This window comes from Zalophus californianus, chromosome 9, assembly GCF_009762305.2.
Source record: "Zalophus californianus isolate mZalCal1 chromosome 9, mZalCal1.pri.v2, whole genome shotgun sequence".
In the NCBI taxonomy this organism is placed as follows: domain Eukaryota; kingdom Metazoa; phylum Chordata; class Mammalia; order Carnivora; family Otariidae; genus Zalophus; species Zalophus californianus.
Genome location: NC_045603.1, coordinates 98003877 through 98021754, shown reverse-complemented (window position 1 = coordinate 98021754; position 17878 = coordinate 98003877). Strand labels below are relative to the sequence as shown.

At 57.9% G+C, this 17878-nt stretch overlaps 1 protein-coding gene across 1 annotated transcript; it reads left to right on the top strand.

Annotated features, from left to right (window-relative positions):
- The first annotated feature begins 132 nt into the window (after window positions 1-132).
- Window positions 133-15481, top strand: PTPN6 (protein tyrosine phosphatase non-receptor type 6). The gene is given in 24 exon segments (XM_035721936.1): window positions 133-276; window positions 5003-5073; window positions 5076-5124; window positions 5373-5567; window positions 8234-8249; window positions 8251-8319; window positions 8321-8425; window positions 8572-8689; window positions 8801-8854; window positions 8857-8912; window positions 9050-9103; window positions 9105-9146; window position 9423; window positions 9550-9629; window positions 9802-9816; window positions 9818-9910; window positions 9912-9953; window positions 11529-11660; window positions 11786-11940; window positions 14038-14105; window positions 14209-14360; window positions 14469-14560; window positions 14970-15090; window positions 15287-15481. Coding segments are annotated over 23 exon segments (1788 nt in total). The 5' UTR covers window positions 133-262; the 3' UTR covers window positions 15085-15090; window positions 15287-15481.
- Window positions 15482-17878: the final 2397 nt, after the last annotated feature.

Genomic DNA, 17878 nt, shown 5'->3' with positions numbered 1-17878 from the left:
AGGACAGGCGGGCCTTGGACGACCCAGTGGGGCTTGCAGGAGAGGCAGGTGGCTGTGGCAGTCTGAGGCCAGCCCCTCCCACCTGTCCCTTCTCCAGGGATCATTAGACCAGGGGCTCGCTGCCGTGGTGCCAGTGGCCTGGCGGGCTGCATCAAGGAGGAAGTCGCTGAGCTCCCAGCGTTCTTCCTCACCTGTTCAGGCTGCTGTGCACAGCGGCACCCCTTGTGGCCCTGTGCCTGTGACCCCCCGTCCCTCTGGGGAGATGCTGTCCCGTGGGTAAGTCCCCGGCTCCACCTGGGTGCCACACAGGCTCCTGTTAGTTTGGGAGAGAGGGGCAGGGTGTATGCTCAGCGCAGCAGGTGTGCGACCATGAGCGCCATCTACTGCCCCCCCACCCCCCCACCCCGGTTTGCTTCCTGTCCTTCCCTCAATATGTGAGGAACTCCAGTCTCATTTATATCCCTCAGCCCCCTCCTCCTTTTCTCTAGCACTTTCCCGGTGACGGATGTGTCTTTCTTCTCTCCATTGCTTGTCTCCCTTCACTCTCTGGTCCCCTGCTTCTGCTGTCTGCTTACCCGAACCCCTGGGTAGCCCCCATTCAGAAACATAACATGTCTGAAAGGCCAACCTGGGAAAGCTCCCCCTTCGCACGGAATATCCCAACATCTGGCGTTCATTCCACTCTCAGTGTCTCTTCACTTGCCCCTCCCATGCATCATTCATGCAGCAGATGCATGGCCAGCATCCCCCATGGGCCAGGTACTTTGTCAGGTGCTGGCAATAATGTAGCGAAGAAGACAGACAGGGTCCTTGCTCTCAGGGAGCTTCATTCCAGTGGGAGGCAACAGAGGACACAGAGAACCCAATAAATAGGACTAATTTTAGATTCTCAGAAGTGTTATGCAGAAAATGAAAACAGCTTCAGGTGCTAGCTAGCACGTGACTGGGAGTGCCAATGGCATCGCTAATTGGAGGGATCCAGGAGGGCTTTCCTGAGGAGGTGACATGTGCTGAGAGCGGGCTGATGAGGAAGAGCCAGCCATGTGGTGAACCAAGTGTCGAGTGCCCCTGGGCAGAGGCCCTGCTGTGGGCACACAGGAACCAAGGACAGGGTGCACAGAGTAAAGCAGCGGAGAGGGAGGCCGGGACCCACAACGTCACATGTGGTCAGGATGCTGTGTCTATGTGTGTGGGTGTCTGCACTGGGCCAGAGATGTGTGTAGATGGACGTGGGCGGTGAGGTGCGTGTAGTGGGCCTGTGTGTGCATGTGTATACTCATCTGTGTATGACAAGCAGGGTATGTATGTGTAGGACCGGAAGCTGAACATGCCAGTGCAGGGACCAGGAGCTGATCATGCCTGTGCATGGCTATTGATGAGCTTGTTTATTAGACACGTACTCTGCGTGAGGCGTTGTGTTAGCCTTTGAACTCCTGAAGGTGGGCCTGATGGGCTGTGGCGCCCCCACGGTGGAGCCGGATGCAGCTATGCAGGAGCTATGCAGATGCTTTTTCTGCCCCTAGCTCTGGGAGGGAATTTGTGGTCTTTCAGTAGGGCTCAAAGTCCAAGACTGAAATGGTAGTCAGCATTAGGTCATATAATAAACAGACCGAGTTTCCCAGGTACCAGAGAGAAGGGGGAGGGGAAGAGCCCATTTTTTTGGCCGGGGGGGGGGGGGGATTGATGTTTGATATTTGAAAAAGTGATAAAGTAGTCATCACAGGAAACAGACTTTAGTTGAGCTTTAACACTTGGTTATTATTTTTCCTTATTTTTTATTGAGGTAATAGCATACATAATGTGCATGAATGCTTACATGAGTGCTTAACATGAATCTTAAGCATATGGCCTGACCACATACACCAATGTATACACCACCTAGATTAAGATGTAGAGCATTCCCAGCACCCCAGTCGGTGTTTCCTACAAATTTCCATCTCCCAAGCAATTTATTTATTTTTATAAAGGTAATACATACCCATGCTACGACATCCAAAAAGGGATAGGGGGAAAGAAGACATCCAGATGGCCAACAGACACAGATGCTCAACTTCACTCATCCTCAGGGAAATGCAAATCAAACCCACCCTGAGATACTACCTCACATTTGTCAGGATGGCTAGAATCAGAAAGACAAGAAATAACAAGTGTTGGTGAGGATGAGAAGAAAAGGGACACTTGTGCACTGCTGGTGGGAATGTCAGTTGGCCCAGACACTGGGGAAAACAGTACGGAGCTTCCTCAAATAATTAAAAGTAGGAGGAATACCATATGATCCTGTAATTCCACTACTGGGTATTTACCCAAGAAAACGAAAACAGTAATTCAAAAAGATATAGGCACCCCTATGTTCACTGCAGCATTATTAACAGTAGCTAAGATAGGGAAGCAACCCAAGTGTCCATCGACAGACGAATGGGTAAGGAAGATATGGCATATATATATATATATATACACAACGGAATATTACTCAACCATAAAAAGAATAAGATCTTGCCATTTGTGACAATGTGGATGGATCTAGAGGGTACTATGTTAAGTGAAATAAGTCAGTCAGAGGACGACAACGTGTGATTTCACTTATATGTGAATCTAAAACACAAAACAAAAATCAGAAACAGACCCATAAACACAGAGAATAAACTGATGGTTGCCAGAGGGAAGGCGGGTGGGAGAGAGGCAAAATGAGTGAAGGGGAGTGGGAGGTACAGGCTTCCAGTTATGGAGTCAATAAACCATGGGGATGAAAGACACTGCGTTGGGAAGATAGTGGTATTTTAAAAAATATTTTAAAGACTTTTTATTTATTCATTTGAGAGAGACAGTGAGCCCACTTCGGGGCTCGATCCGAGGACCCTGAGATCATGGCCTGAGCTGAAGGCAGATGCCTAACCGACTGGGCCGCTCATCAGTGGTATTGTAATAATGTAATAATGTGAATAATACAATTGTAATAATGTTGGATGGTGACAGGTGGTAGCTATGTTTGTGGTGAGTGTAGCATACCACATGGACTTGTTGAATCACTAGTTGTACACCTGAAACTAATGTAACATTGTGCGTCAACTATAATTCAATTCAAAAAACAGGTGTAGGGACGCCTGGGTGGCTCAGTCGTTAGGCATCTGCCTTCGGCTCAGGTCATGATCCAGGGTCCTGGGACTGAGTCCTGCATCGGGCTCCCTGCTCAGCGGGGAATCTGCTTCTCTCTATCCCTCTGCCACTTCCCCCCGCTTGTGCTCACTCTCTCTGACAAATAAATAAATAAAATTTTTTTAAAAAGATTTTATTTATTTATTTGAGAGAGAGATGAGATAGAGAGAGCGCATGAGAGGGGAGAGGGTCAGAGGGAGAAGCAGACTCCCCGCCGAGCAGGGAGCCTGATGTGGGACTCGATCCCAGGACTCCGGGATCATGACCTGAGCCGAAGGCAGTCGCCTAACCGACTGAGCCACCCAGGCGCCCATAAAATCTTTTTTTAAAAAAAAAACCCAGGTATAAGGGAGAAGTAAATGTGTTCCTCCCAGCCCTCTCCCCCAGCCACTTAGTCTCTTTCCCGGGCAGAAGCCACCGATTTGAGCTTTCTGTGTATCCTTTGTCGGATTGCTTTCCTCTTGTTTTGGTTTGGTGGTATTTGTGTTTGTACGTGGAATTACACACGGGAGCATCACGAGCTTCTGGTGTGTAGGGCCTCTCAAGGTCAACCAGCCCTGAGAATATCAGTCATGGCATGGACCTCAGTCCTCAGTCCCCAGGGGACAGGCCCCTGGTCGGAGTCCTGAGCTCTGGCTGATTCAGACCAGACCCCCCTTGACAAGAACCTACGGCTCGGGCACAGGGTGGACCACCCCAAGGGGGCTGGCTGCTCTACCCCCACCTGCTTCCCTAGATCTGCGTCCCCTTGCATTCTGTTCCTTGACTCCCCTACCTGGTTAGGACACAGTGGGACAAAGACTTAGGACAAGAAGTAGAAAAGGTGTAAGTTTGACAGCTTTGTCCATTCCTCTGTCCCAGCAGCACCTCTTCAGATGTGTATGTCAGGTGGCGGAGGCGGGGGGGAGGAGAGAGCACCTTTCCCTTTGTAAGCATCTGCTTGGCCTTGGCTGTTAGTCTCCCCTTCCCTGCAACCCCCAGGGGACTGGCAGTCCCAGCCTCTGTCCTTTGAAGCCCTCAGGGCTGGCATGCAGTAGCTAGAGTCACTGGCTTTGGAACCAGTGTGTGGGGTTACATCCCAGTGCCGCCACTTACAGACTGGCCGGCCCCAAGGCAAGCTCCCCACATGCTCTGAGCCTCAGGTTCCTCGTCTGTAGAATGGGAGATAGAGACGCACCTGCTTCACGGGGCTCTTGTGAGGAATAAATCAGCTAAGGCACATCAATGACATCATAGCACAGTGCCTGGCATCCATGAAATGAGACTTGTCACCGTCACCGTCATCATGAGCCTGGACCAGGGCGGGCTGCGTGGAAGTGGCTGGTGGGGGAAGAGGAGATGGCGTGTGGCCGTGTGGGCTCGCGTTTATGAAGCACGGCCTCCGCCGGTAGGGTGCAAGGCACATCTGTGTCCTTATTTCGTGTGTCGTCACGCTCGCGGAGGGGCCATGCTCCCGAAGCCTTTGATGGCAGACGTGTGGGAAGTGGGCCCCATCCCCACCCCCACTGCCACCCTGCTTTGGGTCTCTTCGCTCCGCTCTAAAACGAGAAGTACAGTGAGTTCCCCCAAGGGGTCGGGCCGCGCCCCTTCCTGTCCCCGCCCTGCCGGCTGCCCCCGGCCAGTGGAGTGGCAGCCCCAGCACCAGGACCGCCAGGGCTGTGAGGCGGCCTGGTAGCCCCAGAGTTCTCGGCCCGCCCGGACTGCCCCACACACCTCGTCCCCTGCACCCCCTTCCTCTCAGGGAGCCCCCAGGATGGTGAGGTAAGGTCCTGGGACCCACGGGACGCAGGGGGCAGGGGCGCCCTGGGGGCCGAGGGCCCGCTCCTCACTGCTCCCCGCGGGCCGGCAGGTGGTTTCACCGAGACCTCAGCGGGCTGGATGCGGAGACCCTGCTCAAGGGCCGCGGCGTCCATGGGAGCTTCTTGCTCGGCCCAGTCGCAAGAACCAGGGTGACTTCTCCCTCTCCGTCAGGTAGGTGGCCCTCAACGCCAGCCAGGACGAGTCGTTCGGCACCTCGTTCCCGGTTCCCTCGTGGCAGCGCCCACTCCCCAGTCCCCAGCAACCGTGTACCCCCAGTCCAGTCCCTGTCCTTGCCCACGCCCTCCCTGTGTGTGTGTGTGGTGTGCGTGAGCCCCCTCCTCAGCCCCGTGCCAGCCCCCCCCCCCGTGTCCCCACCTCCATTCTTGCACCCACTGGCCTCACCACCTGGTGCCCCGCAGGGTGGGGGATCAGGTGACCCATATTCGGATCCAGAACTCGGGCGATTTCTATGACCTGTACGGAGGCGAGAAGTTTGCGACGCTAACAGAGCTCGTGGAGTACTACACACAGCAGCAGGGCGTCCTGCAGGATCGAGATGGCACGATCATCCACCTCAAGTACCCGCTGAACTGTTCCGACCCCACCAGTGAGAGGTGAGGGGCTTCCTGACCCACCCCCACATGGAGATGGGCTGCCTTCCCCACTGCCAGTGCCTCCCCGGCTCCTTCCCAGCGCTCTGTGGGCCTCTTTCTTCCATGTGACCCCGGGCCTGTGTCTGAGGGGACTAACCTCCCACCCCTTTCCCTCAACCCCTGAGAAAGCAGAGGGCATCACCCTTGCCCTCTTTCAGGGTCCCTGTCAGCCTAGGGGTGGAGAGGCCTAGTGGCTGCCTTTTGTAGTAGGCCAGCCCTGTTGTTAGAAAGCCCTTCTTCCTTCTGTGGAACTGGATCTGCCTTGCTCTAACTCTTCTCTCCCCCGGCACAGGTTGATACACAGAGAGGTTGGTGTTGAGGAGCATAGGGACTTACATATGAGGACATTTAGTGCCTTAGCTCAGCAACACAGTGATGACAGGTCTGCTTCTGGGGGCTCCGTAGAGCTCGACCAGTCCCTTGACCAGAACACGGATCAGTGGAAAACTGTGTGATAGGGTCGCATGCGCAAGGGGCCTAGTACCTGGGCACAGGGTAATACTCAAGGCATTGCCCTCCTGTCCCTTTGGCTCCAAAGACGTGGTGTCCAGGACTGGGGCAGGCCGCCCCCTGCATGTGGTCTTCCTACAGCATGTGTGGGGGTGGGGGGCCCGAACCCTCAGCATTACAGGGTGGCTCCTTTTAGCGGCTGTATCCCAATGACGGCTCCGTCAAGGTGAAGGGCAGCCGAATCATTCTAGGGGCTTTTTTTTTTTTTTTTTTTTCCCCTTCACGTTCCTGGGGCCAAGGCGACCTGCCCTTGTCCTGTATTTGTGTGTTGATTGTTGACATGATTGGGAACCTGGGTTCCATCAGTTTTCAGTCTTTCTGAGATGCATTGCCTCTCAGCTCACATCAGTATTTTTGTTCAAGTCACTGATGAAAAGTTAGAAGTGGGTCAGGCTGAGGTAAGGGCCTCGTGGCCCATCGCGGGACGCCACACTCCAGCCAATATGAAGCCATTGATCCATTTCCTTTGAAGCCACCTCTTTGAGGAGTGAAGCCCAAGCATGGGTGACTTTGCTCATGGTGGGCCCTCCTTGGCCCTTGCTTGGTCGCTCCCTCTTGCCCGTTTCCTCTGCCTGGCCTGCAACATTCATGCGGGTTTGCCACCCAGGCCCTCTTGAACTCTTCACGTCCTCTTTGCCCAAAGCGGGCAGCTGTCCTGCTGGAGGGTGGGTTGGTGGAGGCCCTAGAGGAGGAGCAGGTTGTGGATGGAGCTAGAAGACGGAAGGAGAAGCTGGGGGCCGGGGAACGTGAGGCCTGGAGAAGCTGGGGGGGCGGTGGGGAGGAGGGAAGGATGGAGGGAGCCAAGGCCAGGAAGGCTGACTCTAAGAGGCTGTTTTGGTTCCCAAGGCGAGGGTGCCAGGACGCCTGGCTCACCCCTGACCCTGGGGTTTTGTGTGGGAGGCTCTTTCTCCACACCTCCCTTTGTGTTCCTTGCCCCTCCTCCTCTGAGGGAATTTGCATTCGTCCTGCCAATGGCTAGCTCTCCGCCTGTGGTCAGCCTGATATTTGCATGGAGACTTCCTCATCCTGGGCCAGGGGGCCGAGGGGCAGCCCCCTCCCCACTGCCGGGTGGCGGTGGGCGGGTTCTGGTCTGTCCCTGAGTGGTGGAATGGGGTGACCCCCCCCCAGGTGCTGCTTCTGGACAAGGCAAGAGTGAGATGGGGCCGGACAGACGGGCCCCTCCCTTCTCCCCCCATCCCTGCGGTTGGAAAATGCCCCCTCCCTTGGTCCCTGGGCTGAGGAAACCTCACACCCTCACTTCTCACTCTCTCCCCAGAAGGAGTTTTGTGTTTTTTCCATCACGTGGTTTCCTGTGGGGCTGGCATTGTGGGGCTACAGTTTCCTCCTGGGAAGGGGGTGTGCTTCGGGGAAAGGTCCTAGTTCTGCTTTCTGCCCTCTGAGCCCCTCTGAGCCCCAGCCTCATCTCTAGTGATGTCAACCTGGGCACCTCAGAGCCCCCCCAAACCGTTTTTTTTCCCCCCTGCAGGGTTGTCTGTCTTCCCTGCTACCCAGGGGGAGTTGTCCCCTTCATGACTCCCTTGTGACTCCCGTCTCCATTGCTGTCTGTGGTTTGGCCTCAGTGTTTCCCTCGGTCTCCCTCCTCTTTCCCTAGTGCAGCGTGGCTTTCCTGGGACCCTTCCTCAGTTTCTCCCCTACAGCTGCTCTGGATACGGCCTGCCTTTCTGTCTCCTGTCTTATGCTCTCAGAGGCGGGTCTGGTTAGAACTCCCAAGGCTTCCCTATCAGCCCGGGCCTTGGGTCAGTGTATGATCGCCCAGCTTCAGGTTCCTCATCTGTACAATGGATGGTACCTACCTCTCAGCATTTTGAGAACTATGGACTCAATATGGTGGTGGATTTGAGGGGGCACCTGGCTGAATCAGTTGGAGAGTGTGCCACTCTAACCTCGGGGCTGTAAGTTCGAACCCCAAGCTGGGTGTAGAGATGACTTTAAAAACATCTTAAAAGAAAAAAATAGGGTGGTGGATTTGAAAGCATCTAGCACAGTGCCTGGCACATCATAGTTACTCGATTTCCCTGTCCCTCTCTCTGAGCGTCTCTGCTCAGCACCTGCCCCTTTGGCTTACGTGTCCCTTTCCCCGATGTTGCCTTTTCTAGGTGGTACCATGGTCACAATGTCTGGGGGGCAGGCAGAGACACTGCTGCAGGCCAAGGGTGAGCCCTGGACGTTTCTCGTGCGTGAGAGGTCTCAGCCAGCCTGGGGATTTTGTGCTGTCCGTGCTCAGCGACCAGCCTAAGGCTGGCCCAGGCTCCCCTCTCAGAGTCACTCATATCAAGGTCATGTGTGAGGTAAGGCAGCCAAGCCCGCTGGGGCTCCCGTCTATATGCCCAATGCAGGGGCGGTGGGGTGGATCTGCCTGGGCTTTGGTCTAAGGCTGGGGGTCTAGGGAGGGAGACTTGGGTCATGCCGAATGGCCTGACTTGGCATCCCTCAGGGTGGACGCTACACTGTGGGTGGTTCAGAGACCTTTGACAGCCTCACAGACCTGGTGGAGCATTTCAAGAAGACAGGGATCGAGGAGGCCTCGGGTGCCTTCGTCTACCTGCGGCAGGTGAGAGGCGTGGGCCTGGCTGCTGCCTCCTTCCTTTTCCTGAGCCATCCCCACAGACACGGGAGCTTCTGGGATCTTGAGGCGCTGACTTCTTGCCCATCCCTGCCCAGCCATCACTATGCCACTCGGGTGAATGCAGCTGACATTGAGAATCGGGTCTTGGAACTCACAAGAAGCAGGAGTCGGAGGACACAGCCAAAGCCGGCTTCTGGGAGGAGTTTGAGGTGAGTGGTGAGGACGACCATCAGGACGACCCTGCCCCCTCTCCTCCCCGGCCTTTACACTGGCCTGCCCCATCTTATCTCTGGGCACCGAGGCCCCTCCAGGGGCTGGTACTCTATTTCCGCCTCTCGCCCCTCAGAGTCTGCAGAAGCAGGAGGTAAAGAACTTGCACCAGCGGCTGGAAGGGCAGCGGGCCAGAGAATAAGAGCAAGAACCGTTACAAGAACATTCTCCCCGTTGTGAGCACCCTACCCCCCAGGCAGCCTCCATCCCTCCCCCTTCCCACCCAGGAGACTCCCCTTCCCTGAGCCAACCTCCCCTATCTCATAGGGTCTCCACCCCAGCTCAAGGAGGGTCCACCTCCTCACCCATGCAAGGGGAGCCTCACCTCCTCCAGAAAGCCTCTGCCCCTCCCAGTGGAGACTCCCTGCACCCCACGTCCACCATCCTCCTTCTTCTGAAACCTTCACCCCCTACTCCTGTGCAGATCCTCCACCCCTGCCTACCCACAGTGCTCCAAGAGCCTCCTGGCTTCTGAGACAAGAATGGCCTGTGAGCTTAGGAAGGGTCTGCCCCAGGGGCTGTGTGAGTGCCCCGGCTGACCTAGGCCCACCTCGTTTCCTTCCCGCCCACTCCCAGTTGACCATACCCGAGTGATCCTGCAGGGACGCGACAGTAACATCCCTGGATCCGACTACATCAACGCCAACTACGTCAAGGTTGGTGGCAACCTGCTCATCGAGGGAGGAGAGGCTGGGCCCTGGGATTCCCCATCTCAGGGGGGTACTGGATCCAGAGCCGCGTACGCACAGCAGACAGGTTAGGTGGTGAGGGGGGTGGGGGTGCAGGGGCGCACAGTCCGGGGGTGCAGCTTTCTACACTTGCTTCCAGAACCAGCTGCTAGGACCCCGATGAGAACACTAAGACCTACATCGCCAGCCAGGGCTGCCTGGAGGCCACAGTCAACGACTTCTGGCAGATGGTATGGCAGGAGAACACCCCGCGTCGTCGTCATGACCACCCGAGAGGTGGAGAAAGGCCGGGTGAGGCCAAGTCCCGTGCTGGCCCCCCGGACCCCCACAGCCCCTCTCCCCAAGGCTTGCCACCCATCACCATAAAACCAAAGAGACTTCAGATGCCAGGGCAGAAAGGAACCTCAGAGGGCAAGGGTCCAACCCTTGTTGGGAAACCGAGGCACAGAGACTGTCTCGGGTACACACGGCCTCCCCGATCCCTGCTTCGAACCTGGGGCTCTCCTGAATACCAGACCCAGGTTTTATTTATTTTATTTTTATTCTTAAAGAGATTTTATTTAGGGGCACCTGAGTTAAGCATCTGCCTTTGGCTCAGGTCACGATCCCAGGGTCCTGGGATCGGCCCTGCATCCAGCTCCCTGCTCAGCGGTGAGCCTCCTTCTCCCTCCCCCTCTGCTCTCCCAGCCCCTCATGCGCTCTCTCTCTCTCTCTCAAATGAATAAATAAAATCTCTAAAAATTTAGAGATTTAAATGATTTACCTATTCATTTGATAGAAAGAGAGAGAGAAAGCATGTGAGCAGGGGCAGGGGGGGTTGGGGGCGAGGGGCAGAGGGAGAGGGACAAGCCGACTCCCCACTCAGGGGGCAGCCTGATGCGATGCAGGGCTCCATCTGATCCCAGGATCCTGAGATCATAATCTGAGCCGAAGTCACTCAACTGAGTGAGCCACCCAGGCGCCCCCAGACCCAGGTTTTAAATGGGCTTTCTTCCTTAAAGTGTCCCGGAGCAACATGCCTTCTGCCCCTCCCGCACCAGTCCCCATCCTTGCGACAGCCCTCCTGTCCTCTCCGCCTCATAAATCTCTCTGGAGTCTGCCCCTCACCCTCACCCCACTGCCCAGCTGGTCTCCCTGCCTGTAGGCTGCCCCCAACTACAGTACGTCTGCCCTGGAGTCAGAGGGGTCCCGCTCAAAGCACACACACTGCATCGAGTCGCTCCCTCTCTGAGAATCTTTCAGTGGCTCCCAGTGGTCGTCAGGATCAAGTCACACTCTAAGACCCAGCACTCAAGGCATGGTGGCTCCCCGCAACACTGCGTGCCTACGGTTCTCACGCGTTGGCCCCGAGCGCACTTTCTGCTAGGGAATGACTTACTCTCTCTGCGCTATCTCTGCCTGCCAGACTCCTTGTTTCTGACGCCCCAGCCCAAATGCTGCCTCCTCTGTGAAGCCACCTCTGATTTCCTCCATAATCTAGAGGGAGGATCAGTCTCTCCCTCTCTACCGTGCCCCTGAGTGGCTCGGTTTTCCCTGCTCGCCTCTCTCTGTGAACTGCTAGAGGCCCGGGCTCAGACGCATAGGCTGCGTCTTCGTTGTGTTTGTAACTCAGCCCGGTCTGCACAAGTTCAGGTACAAAGTGTGCACCAGCCAGTGTTTACTGAGTGAACTGTAAGGTTGAGCGGCTTGTCAGGTCTCACCACCTGTTGGTGGCTGAGCCAGGACCGGACCCGCCTCTGATTCGCGGCCAGTTCATCCATTCATCCAATAAATGCAGACTGGGCTGGCACCGGGGACGCGGGACCTCGAAATGGGCCTGGAACAGCCTGTGCGTTCTCGCTTCTCACCTCCACCCTCCCTTTGCAGAACAAGTGTGTCCCATATTGGCCGGAGGTGGGCACGCAGCGTGTCTACGGACCCTACGTGGTAACCAACTGCAGGGAACATGACACAGCTGAATACAAGCTCCGTACCTTACAGGTCTCCCCGCTGGAGAATGTGAGTATCCTCCGGCCCTGCCTCGCTCCTGGGACCCCTCCTTAGATCTGTTCTCTTACCCGGTGGGGCAGGGGATGGGACAACGTGTGGGGACAGAGGGCACTGGCCCTATGCACTCTGCCCAGGGGGATCTGGTTCGAGAGATCTGGCACTACCAGTACCTGAGCTGGCCTGACCATGGGGTCCCCAGTGAGCCTGGGGGTGTCCTCAGCTTCCTGGACCAGATCAACCAGCGGCAGGAAAGTCTGCCTCATGCGGGGCCCATCATTGTGCATTGCAGGTGAGCATAAAAATGACGTTAGCAGTAGTAATCAAAATAGTCGTCGGCTAGTAACTACTGTGAACTGAGTGCCATGTGCTCTTGTAAGCAATCATTTACGTGTTAACGCATTCAGTGCTCCCCCTGATCCCAGCCACCTCCAGGATGGCTCCTGGATGGCTCCAGACCCAAGGCGGACCCTTAGCTTGAACCAACCCCGCTGATTGATCCTGTGCCTGGGGGAGGGGGTGGGGCTGGCTTCTGTAGAGACTTCTCTGGATGTACCATCTCCTCCAATGGTGCCAAATACAGACGAGCAAACAGGCCCAGCGACTTGCCAGCCAGTTCGTGGGAGAGTCTGCGCTGCTCGCAACAGAGCTAAGGTCCTGGTCACTCCTGTTTTCTCACACGGGCTTACTCGGCCTGTATTTCTTCTTGGGCCCCGGCACCTTCCATTTGGGGTCAGTGTGGCTCCCCGTGTTTCCTTTTTCCATCTGAAGCCCTAGGGGTCCTTAGCCTTCTTCTCTCTCTCTCCCCCTTCCCAGCTAGTGAGCCCAGCTCAGCCTCCAGGGTGGTGTAGGGATGGGTGATGTCTTCCGGAGGGGCAGGTGCATCTCCAGCTCCACTGGAGAGCCTCAGGTTCATGATCAGGAGCCCCTGTTCCTGCTCGGTGGCGAGGAGGCGGGCAGCAAGGAGGAGCGGGGGTCCCCTCAGTTCTTAGGGGCCGAGTCCTGCAGATGGGCCTACCCAGCTGGCAGTGGGTGCAGGTTCCTGGACAGAGACCAGTAGGTTTAAACTCCAGCTCTTCTACTCACTGGCTGCATGATCTCGGACAAATTACTTCACTTCCCGGACCCTCAGATTCCTCATCTGTAAATTCAGAGTCTCCTCTGCTTGCTGTGAGGATTCGCTAAGACCCTGTGCCTGTGTCTGGAATGCAGTAATGCAGTAATCCCTCAAGAAATGGGAGCCGTTGATGGTTTCATAACACATCAGGCAGGGAATTGGGAAACGGGAGTCTGCTTTGTCCACTTCCCTTCCCACTCCCTCCAGTGACCCCAGGCTGAGGACCTCACACGTCTTCCTTCTTCCCACCAGCAACGTTAGTCCTGGTGCAGGGCTGGGGTGCTGAATCTGGGGGTGCCCCCCACCTGTCATCTAAGGGACTCTGCTCTGCCTTCAGGGGCAGGCGCATCGCTAAGAACGACCCTCCTGCTACTCCCCTTCTACTTCTTGAAATCCCCATGGCCTTTATTTAGATGTTACAGGAAGGAAGTGGGTAAGGGGGTGTTATTTTTGACAATCTGGGTTTGAAATTAGACAGTGCGACTCAGGCCACTAGCCTGGTGGCTCCTTCGAGGGGGCGGGACTGGGGTCTCTGAGGGATCCTGAGGTTCCCGGGATCTGTGGCCCCAGGGAGGTGAGAGAGGGTGGAGAAAAAGGGGGAGACCTCATGCCTCACAGCTCCTCCACACCTCCCCGTCTCCTGACCCCAGTGCCCTTTGTGCCCTGCTGCCTCGAAAGCTGCCCTTTCCCTGTCCTCGGGGTCTGAAGAAAACGGGAAACAAAGTCCTCTTTAAAGCTCTAAATAAAACTTTTGAAGGGCTGGGTGGGGGGGTGGGGTTTGGCCGGGAAGGCCTCATTCAGGCCAAGGGTGTGGGAGAGGGCGCGGGGGGGGGGGTGGGGGGGGAGGAGGGGGAGGCCCAGAGTGCTAGGAGGCAGGCAGGACACTGGTGGGAATGCGGGTCCTAGATCTTCCAGGGTAGGGAGCAGCCCCCAGCCAGCAATGAGCAGGCGAAGCAGGAAGTGGAGGAGGGAGGTGCTAGGAAGAAGGAAAGCTGGGGGCGGCGCAGGGCCGGGGGGGGGTGGGGGGTGGGGTGGTGGGGGCCACTGGAGAGCCCGCCGCCCACAAATCCCTGGGCTGAAGCGTTGAGCGCGGGTGCAGAAGCCGGGCAGCTTCTGCCTCTGGCTATAGCCTGCCCAGTGACCCCGGGCATGTTACCTCCTCTTGCTGGAGCCTCAGTTTCTTCCTGCCACCGTGCCGGAGCTGAACGCTGGGGCTCCCCCTCCCGGTGCGGCGTGGCCTGGGCCTCTGATGGTGCCCCCTTCCCTCCGCAGTGCAGGCATTGGCCGCACGGGCACTATCATCGTCATCGACATGCTCATGGAGAGCATCTCCACCAAGGGTGAGGGTGACTCGTGGGGACACAGGCGGGGGCGGGGTGGGTGAGCAGCTCCTCGGTGTCCGCCTCTGCCTGGGCCGGGGGTCCAACTGCCATGCCTGCCCAGGGTTGGACTGTGACATCGACATCCAGAAGACGATCCAGATGGTGCGGGCGCAGCGCTCGGGCATGGTGCAGACGGAGGCGCAGTACAAGTTCATCTATGTGGCCATCGCCCAGTTCATTGAAACCACCAAGAAGAAGCTGGAGGTCATGCAGGTGTGTGCAGAGCAGGGCCCAGCAGGGCGGTGTGTGTGTGGGGGGGGGGCGTAGGTGTCACCGGGTCCGGCTGGGACCACTGCCCTCCCTCCACACCTCTGCCCACAGTCCCAGAAGGGCCGGGAGTCAGAGTACGGGAACATCACCTACCCCCCAGCCATGAAGAACGCCCATGCCAAGGCCTCCCGCACCTCTTCCAAGTGAGTGACCCCTGCCTGCCCCTCCCAGCGTCTACCCCATCCCTGCCCGCCCACCCCCCCGCCCCGCTGCCTCCTCGGCTCGCCCCTCCCTTTCCAGAGACCACAGGTGCTGCTGTCAGGGAGACCTGGGTTCAAGTTCAAGCTTGGCTCTTCCTCCCTGTGTTCACAAGTATTTCCCGAGGGCCCTGTCCGTGGGGCCTGTGTTGGGCACTGGTGGTATTATTAATGTGTGAGATGGAGCCGCTGCCCGCAGGGAGCTTCTAGTCTGGGGCAAGGACAGTGACCCGGTCTCCTCGCTCCTGGCCTCGGTTTGTTCACCTGTGAAATGGGGTGGGCCAGAGGGGGCTGCTGGTGCCGGGGCATTCCTGACCTGCGCCACCTGCCCACGCTTGCCCCCCCCTACCTGCAGACACAAGGAGGATGTATATGAGAACTTGCACAGTAAGAACAAGAAGGAGGAGAAGATGAAGAAGCAGCGGTCGGCGGACAAGGACAAGAGCAAAGGTTCCCTTAAGAGGAAGTGAGCCAGGGTACGGCCCCACCCCCCCCCCCCCCCCCCCCGGCTCCGGGCTCCTCCTTGCCCTGCCCACAGTGTCCCCTGCATCCAGTGCTTTCCCCTGGGTGGAGGGGGTGGCCACAGCCTCACTCTGCCCTTCCCAGCCATTCCAGACCTTTCTAGCTCCACTTCCCCGTTCCAGACGCTCCCTTACTCCCTTCTCTCCGCAGCCTCAGGCCTGATCCCTGCAGAGGCCTCCCGTGGACCAACCCACAGCCGGAACCTAGGAGCCCGCCCCCATTCTATTGTAATTTAAATGGTTGCGTCCCTACTTCCCTCTTCCTGACCCTGTATATAGCCCAGCAGGGCCCCAGGCAGTGCCGGGGCCCTTTACTCTTGTAAATAAAGGCCTTAGGATCACTGTCTGTGTGTGTGTGTGTGTGTGTGTTGGGGGGGTGTCTCTAATTCTGAACACCTGGATGGGAGGGGATCAGAAGGGGATGGCGGGGGAGGAGAGCCGGGAGCCCTGTGTGTGTGTGTGTGTGTGCACGCGTGTGCGTGTGTGCGCGCGCGTGTGCGTGTGTGTGCACGCGTGTGCGTGCGCATAAAATCTCGGCCTTCACAGTCAGAGGAGAATGATCGAAGGTACAGTGCAGGGAATATAGTCAATGGGGTCGTGATAGTTGTATGGTGACAGATGGTGGCTACACCTGCGGCGAGCGTAGCCAACTGTACAGACTTGTGGGATCACTGCGTTGTACACCCGAAACTAATGTAACATGGTGTGTCAACTATACTTCAATTAAAATATATATATTATATAATAAAATGAGGGATGATCCTGACAGGGTGGTTGTGAAGGTCATTGAAATAAGGGAAGAAGATCACAACTGGCAACAATAATTCATTACACACTGGTCATGTGCCAGGCAGTTTCAAAGGCTACACGTTCAATCTAGGTACCTGTGTGATGCCCATGTCACCGCGGGGGAAACAGGCACAGATAGACTGCATGACTTGCTCACAGGCACAGAACTGTTGAGCGGTGGGGCTAGGATTTTAACTCGGGCCGCCTGGCTCCAGAGCACACAGTCCTGGAGATGCAGCTGGGGTCACCCTGAGGGGACACACCCGCACTCCTCGGGCGCTGACTTCTAGATCTAAGAGCTAGGGCCGCTCCCGGCCCCGGAAGCACAGGCCTAGTACCTAGCGCCGCCGCCGGCCGCCCCTCCCTCCCTGGGCTCCTGCGGGCTCGGGGTGGTGCGCCTCGCTCCTCCCTTCTCTGGGGCCGCGGCTGCCTTCGGGCTCCTGGCAGTTTTCTTTTTGTCCCCTCTTCCTTGCCCCGTGCCCAGGGTGAGCTAACAGAGATTCCTTCCTTGGGTTACGGCTTTATCTTGATTGAGAAGCCTGTCTCCTGGCGCGTTTAGCCTGTGAGGGTCCCTGCTGCAGGAGAGGCTGAGGAGCGGGCTGACCCTTAGTGTCACTCAGCGCATGCTTTGTTGCTGGGTGTCCACTGTGTCACGGGCACTGGAACAGTGCTGGGGGCGTGGTGTGCACACGACAGGTCCCGTCGTTGTGCAGCCAGGAGACAGAAACAGGCCACAAGCAGCAGATACGTACCGACAGGCGTTAGGAAGGACGCAAACAAAGGAGACAGAGAAAGAGAGAGAGAGAGAGAGAGGAGAGAGCTTGGATTGGGCCACACGAGAGGCCCTGGAGCCATCGCCCTCCTGGGGGCGGGTGGGTGGTGCATCACCTGTGGGCCTCTGGGCTCCCCTCCCAGCGACGCCTAGAGCTGCACAAAAGAAAGGCGGGTCCCAGCCCTCTAACCACCGCAGGGCTAACTGCCTGTGGGCTGGGACTTGGACGCAGGGCATTGAGGTGGGTCCAGGAGCAGCTCTGCCCTGTGGGTGCACAGTCCCCCCGCCTGCCGCCGCCCCCCCCCAGCAGTGTGGCCGTTTCTCCCCACCGGACCACTGCGAGGGCAGCGGGAGAGCGGCTCAGCCCTTTAATGGGTAGGGTCCGTGCTGGCCTCCTGGCGGGGTGGGCTCCCCAACACTAGGGCTGAGGACAAGGGAGGCACCCCGCCGGGCCCTGCCTGCCCTTCAACAGGCAGGGTTGCCCAGCACAGGCTGGGGGCACAGCCCAGTCCCTGCCGAGCTGACCCCTCGCTGACCCCGGGGCTCTCTGGCCATGGGCAGGGTAGGAGGCCTCAGAGGAAAGGGCAGGGAGGAGTAGCTGTGGGGCGAGGCCAAGGAGGCAGGCCAAGGGGCCCGAAGGCAGCCCCTCTTTTTCCCGCTGGACCCCAGGCTCCGAGCGTAGGCCCATGGGGGCAAAGGAGGCGGGCGGCGAGAAGGGACCTGTAGGAAGGGGTGGGAGGCCTAGCGAGGTGGCCAGGCCTCAGAGGAGGTGCCTACGGCGGGCCCTGGGAGGGAAGGGGTTAAGGCAGTGGGGGGGGCAGCCTATGGCAGGAGGACACACCTGTGCGCAGGGGCGGCGGGCGGGGCCCAGGTGAGGAGCCTGCGCTGCCAGGCGGGCGGAGAAGGAAGGAGGAAGAGTGGAGGCCGGGGGCAGGCGGGCTCTGGGCCTTTGAGTGCTGGGCCTTGACTCCCCTTCCTCTCCTCGGCACTCACTCTGGGGGGGGCAGGCGGCCCGGGGACAGGTAAAGGCCACTGGGAGGGGGATTCTGGGGCCGAGCCAGGGGCCACAGAGCGGGGCTGAGGGCCGATGAATTGGTGTTGGGGGGGCGGCGAGGGCAGGGCCTCCGAGGCGGAGAACAGGTGGGCAGGGGGCTGCGGAAGACCTGCGTGGGTCTCGGAGGC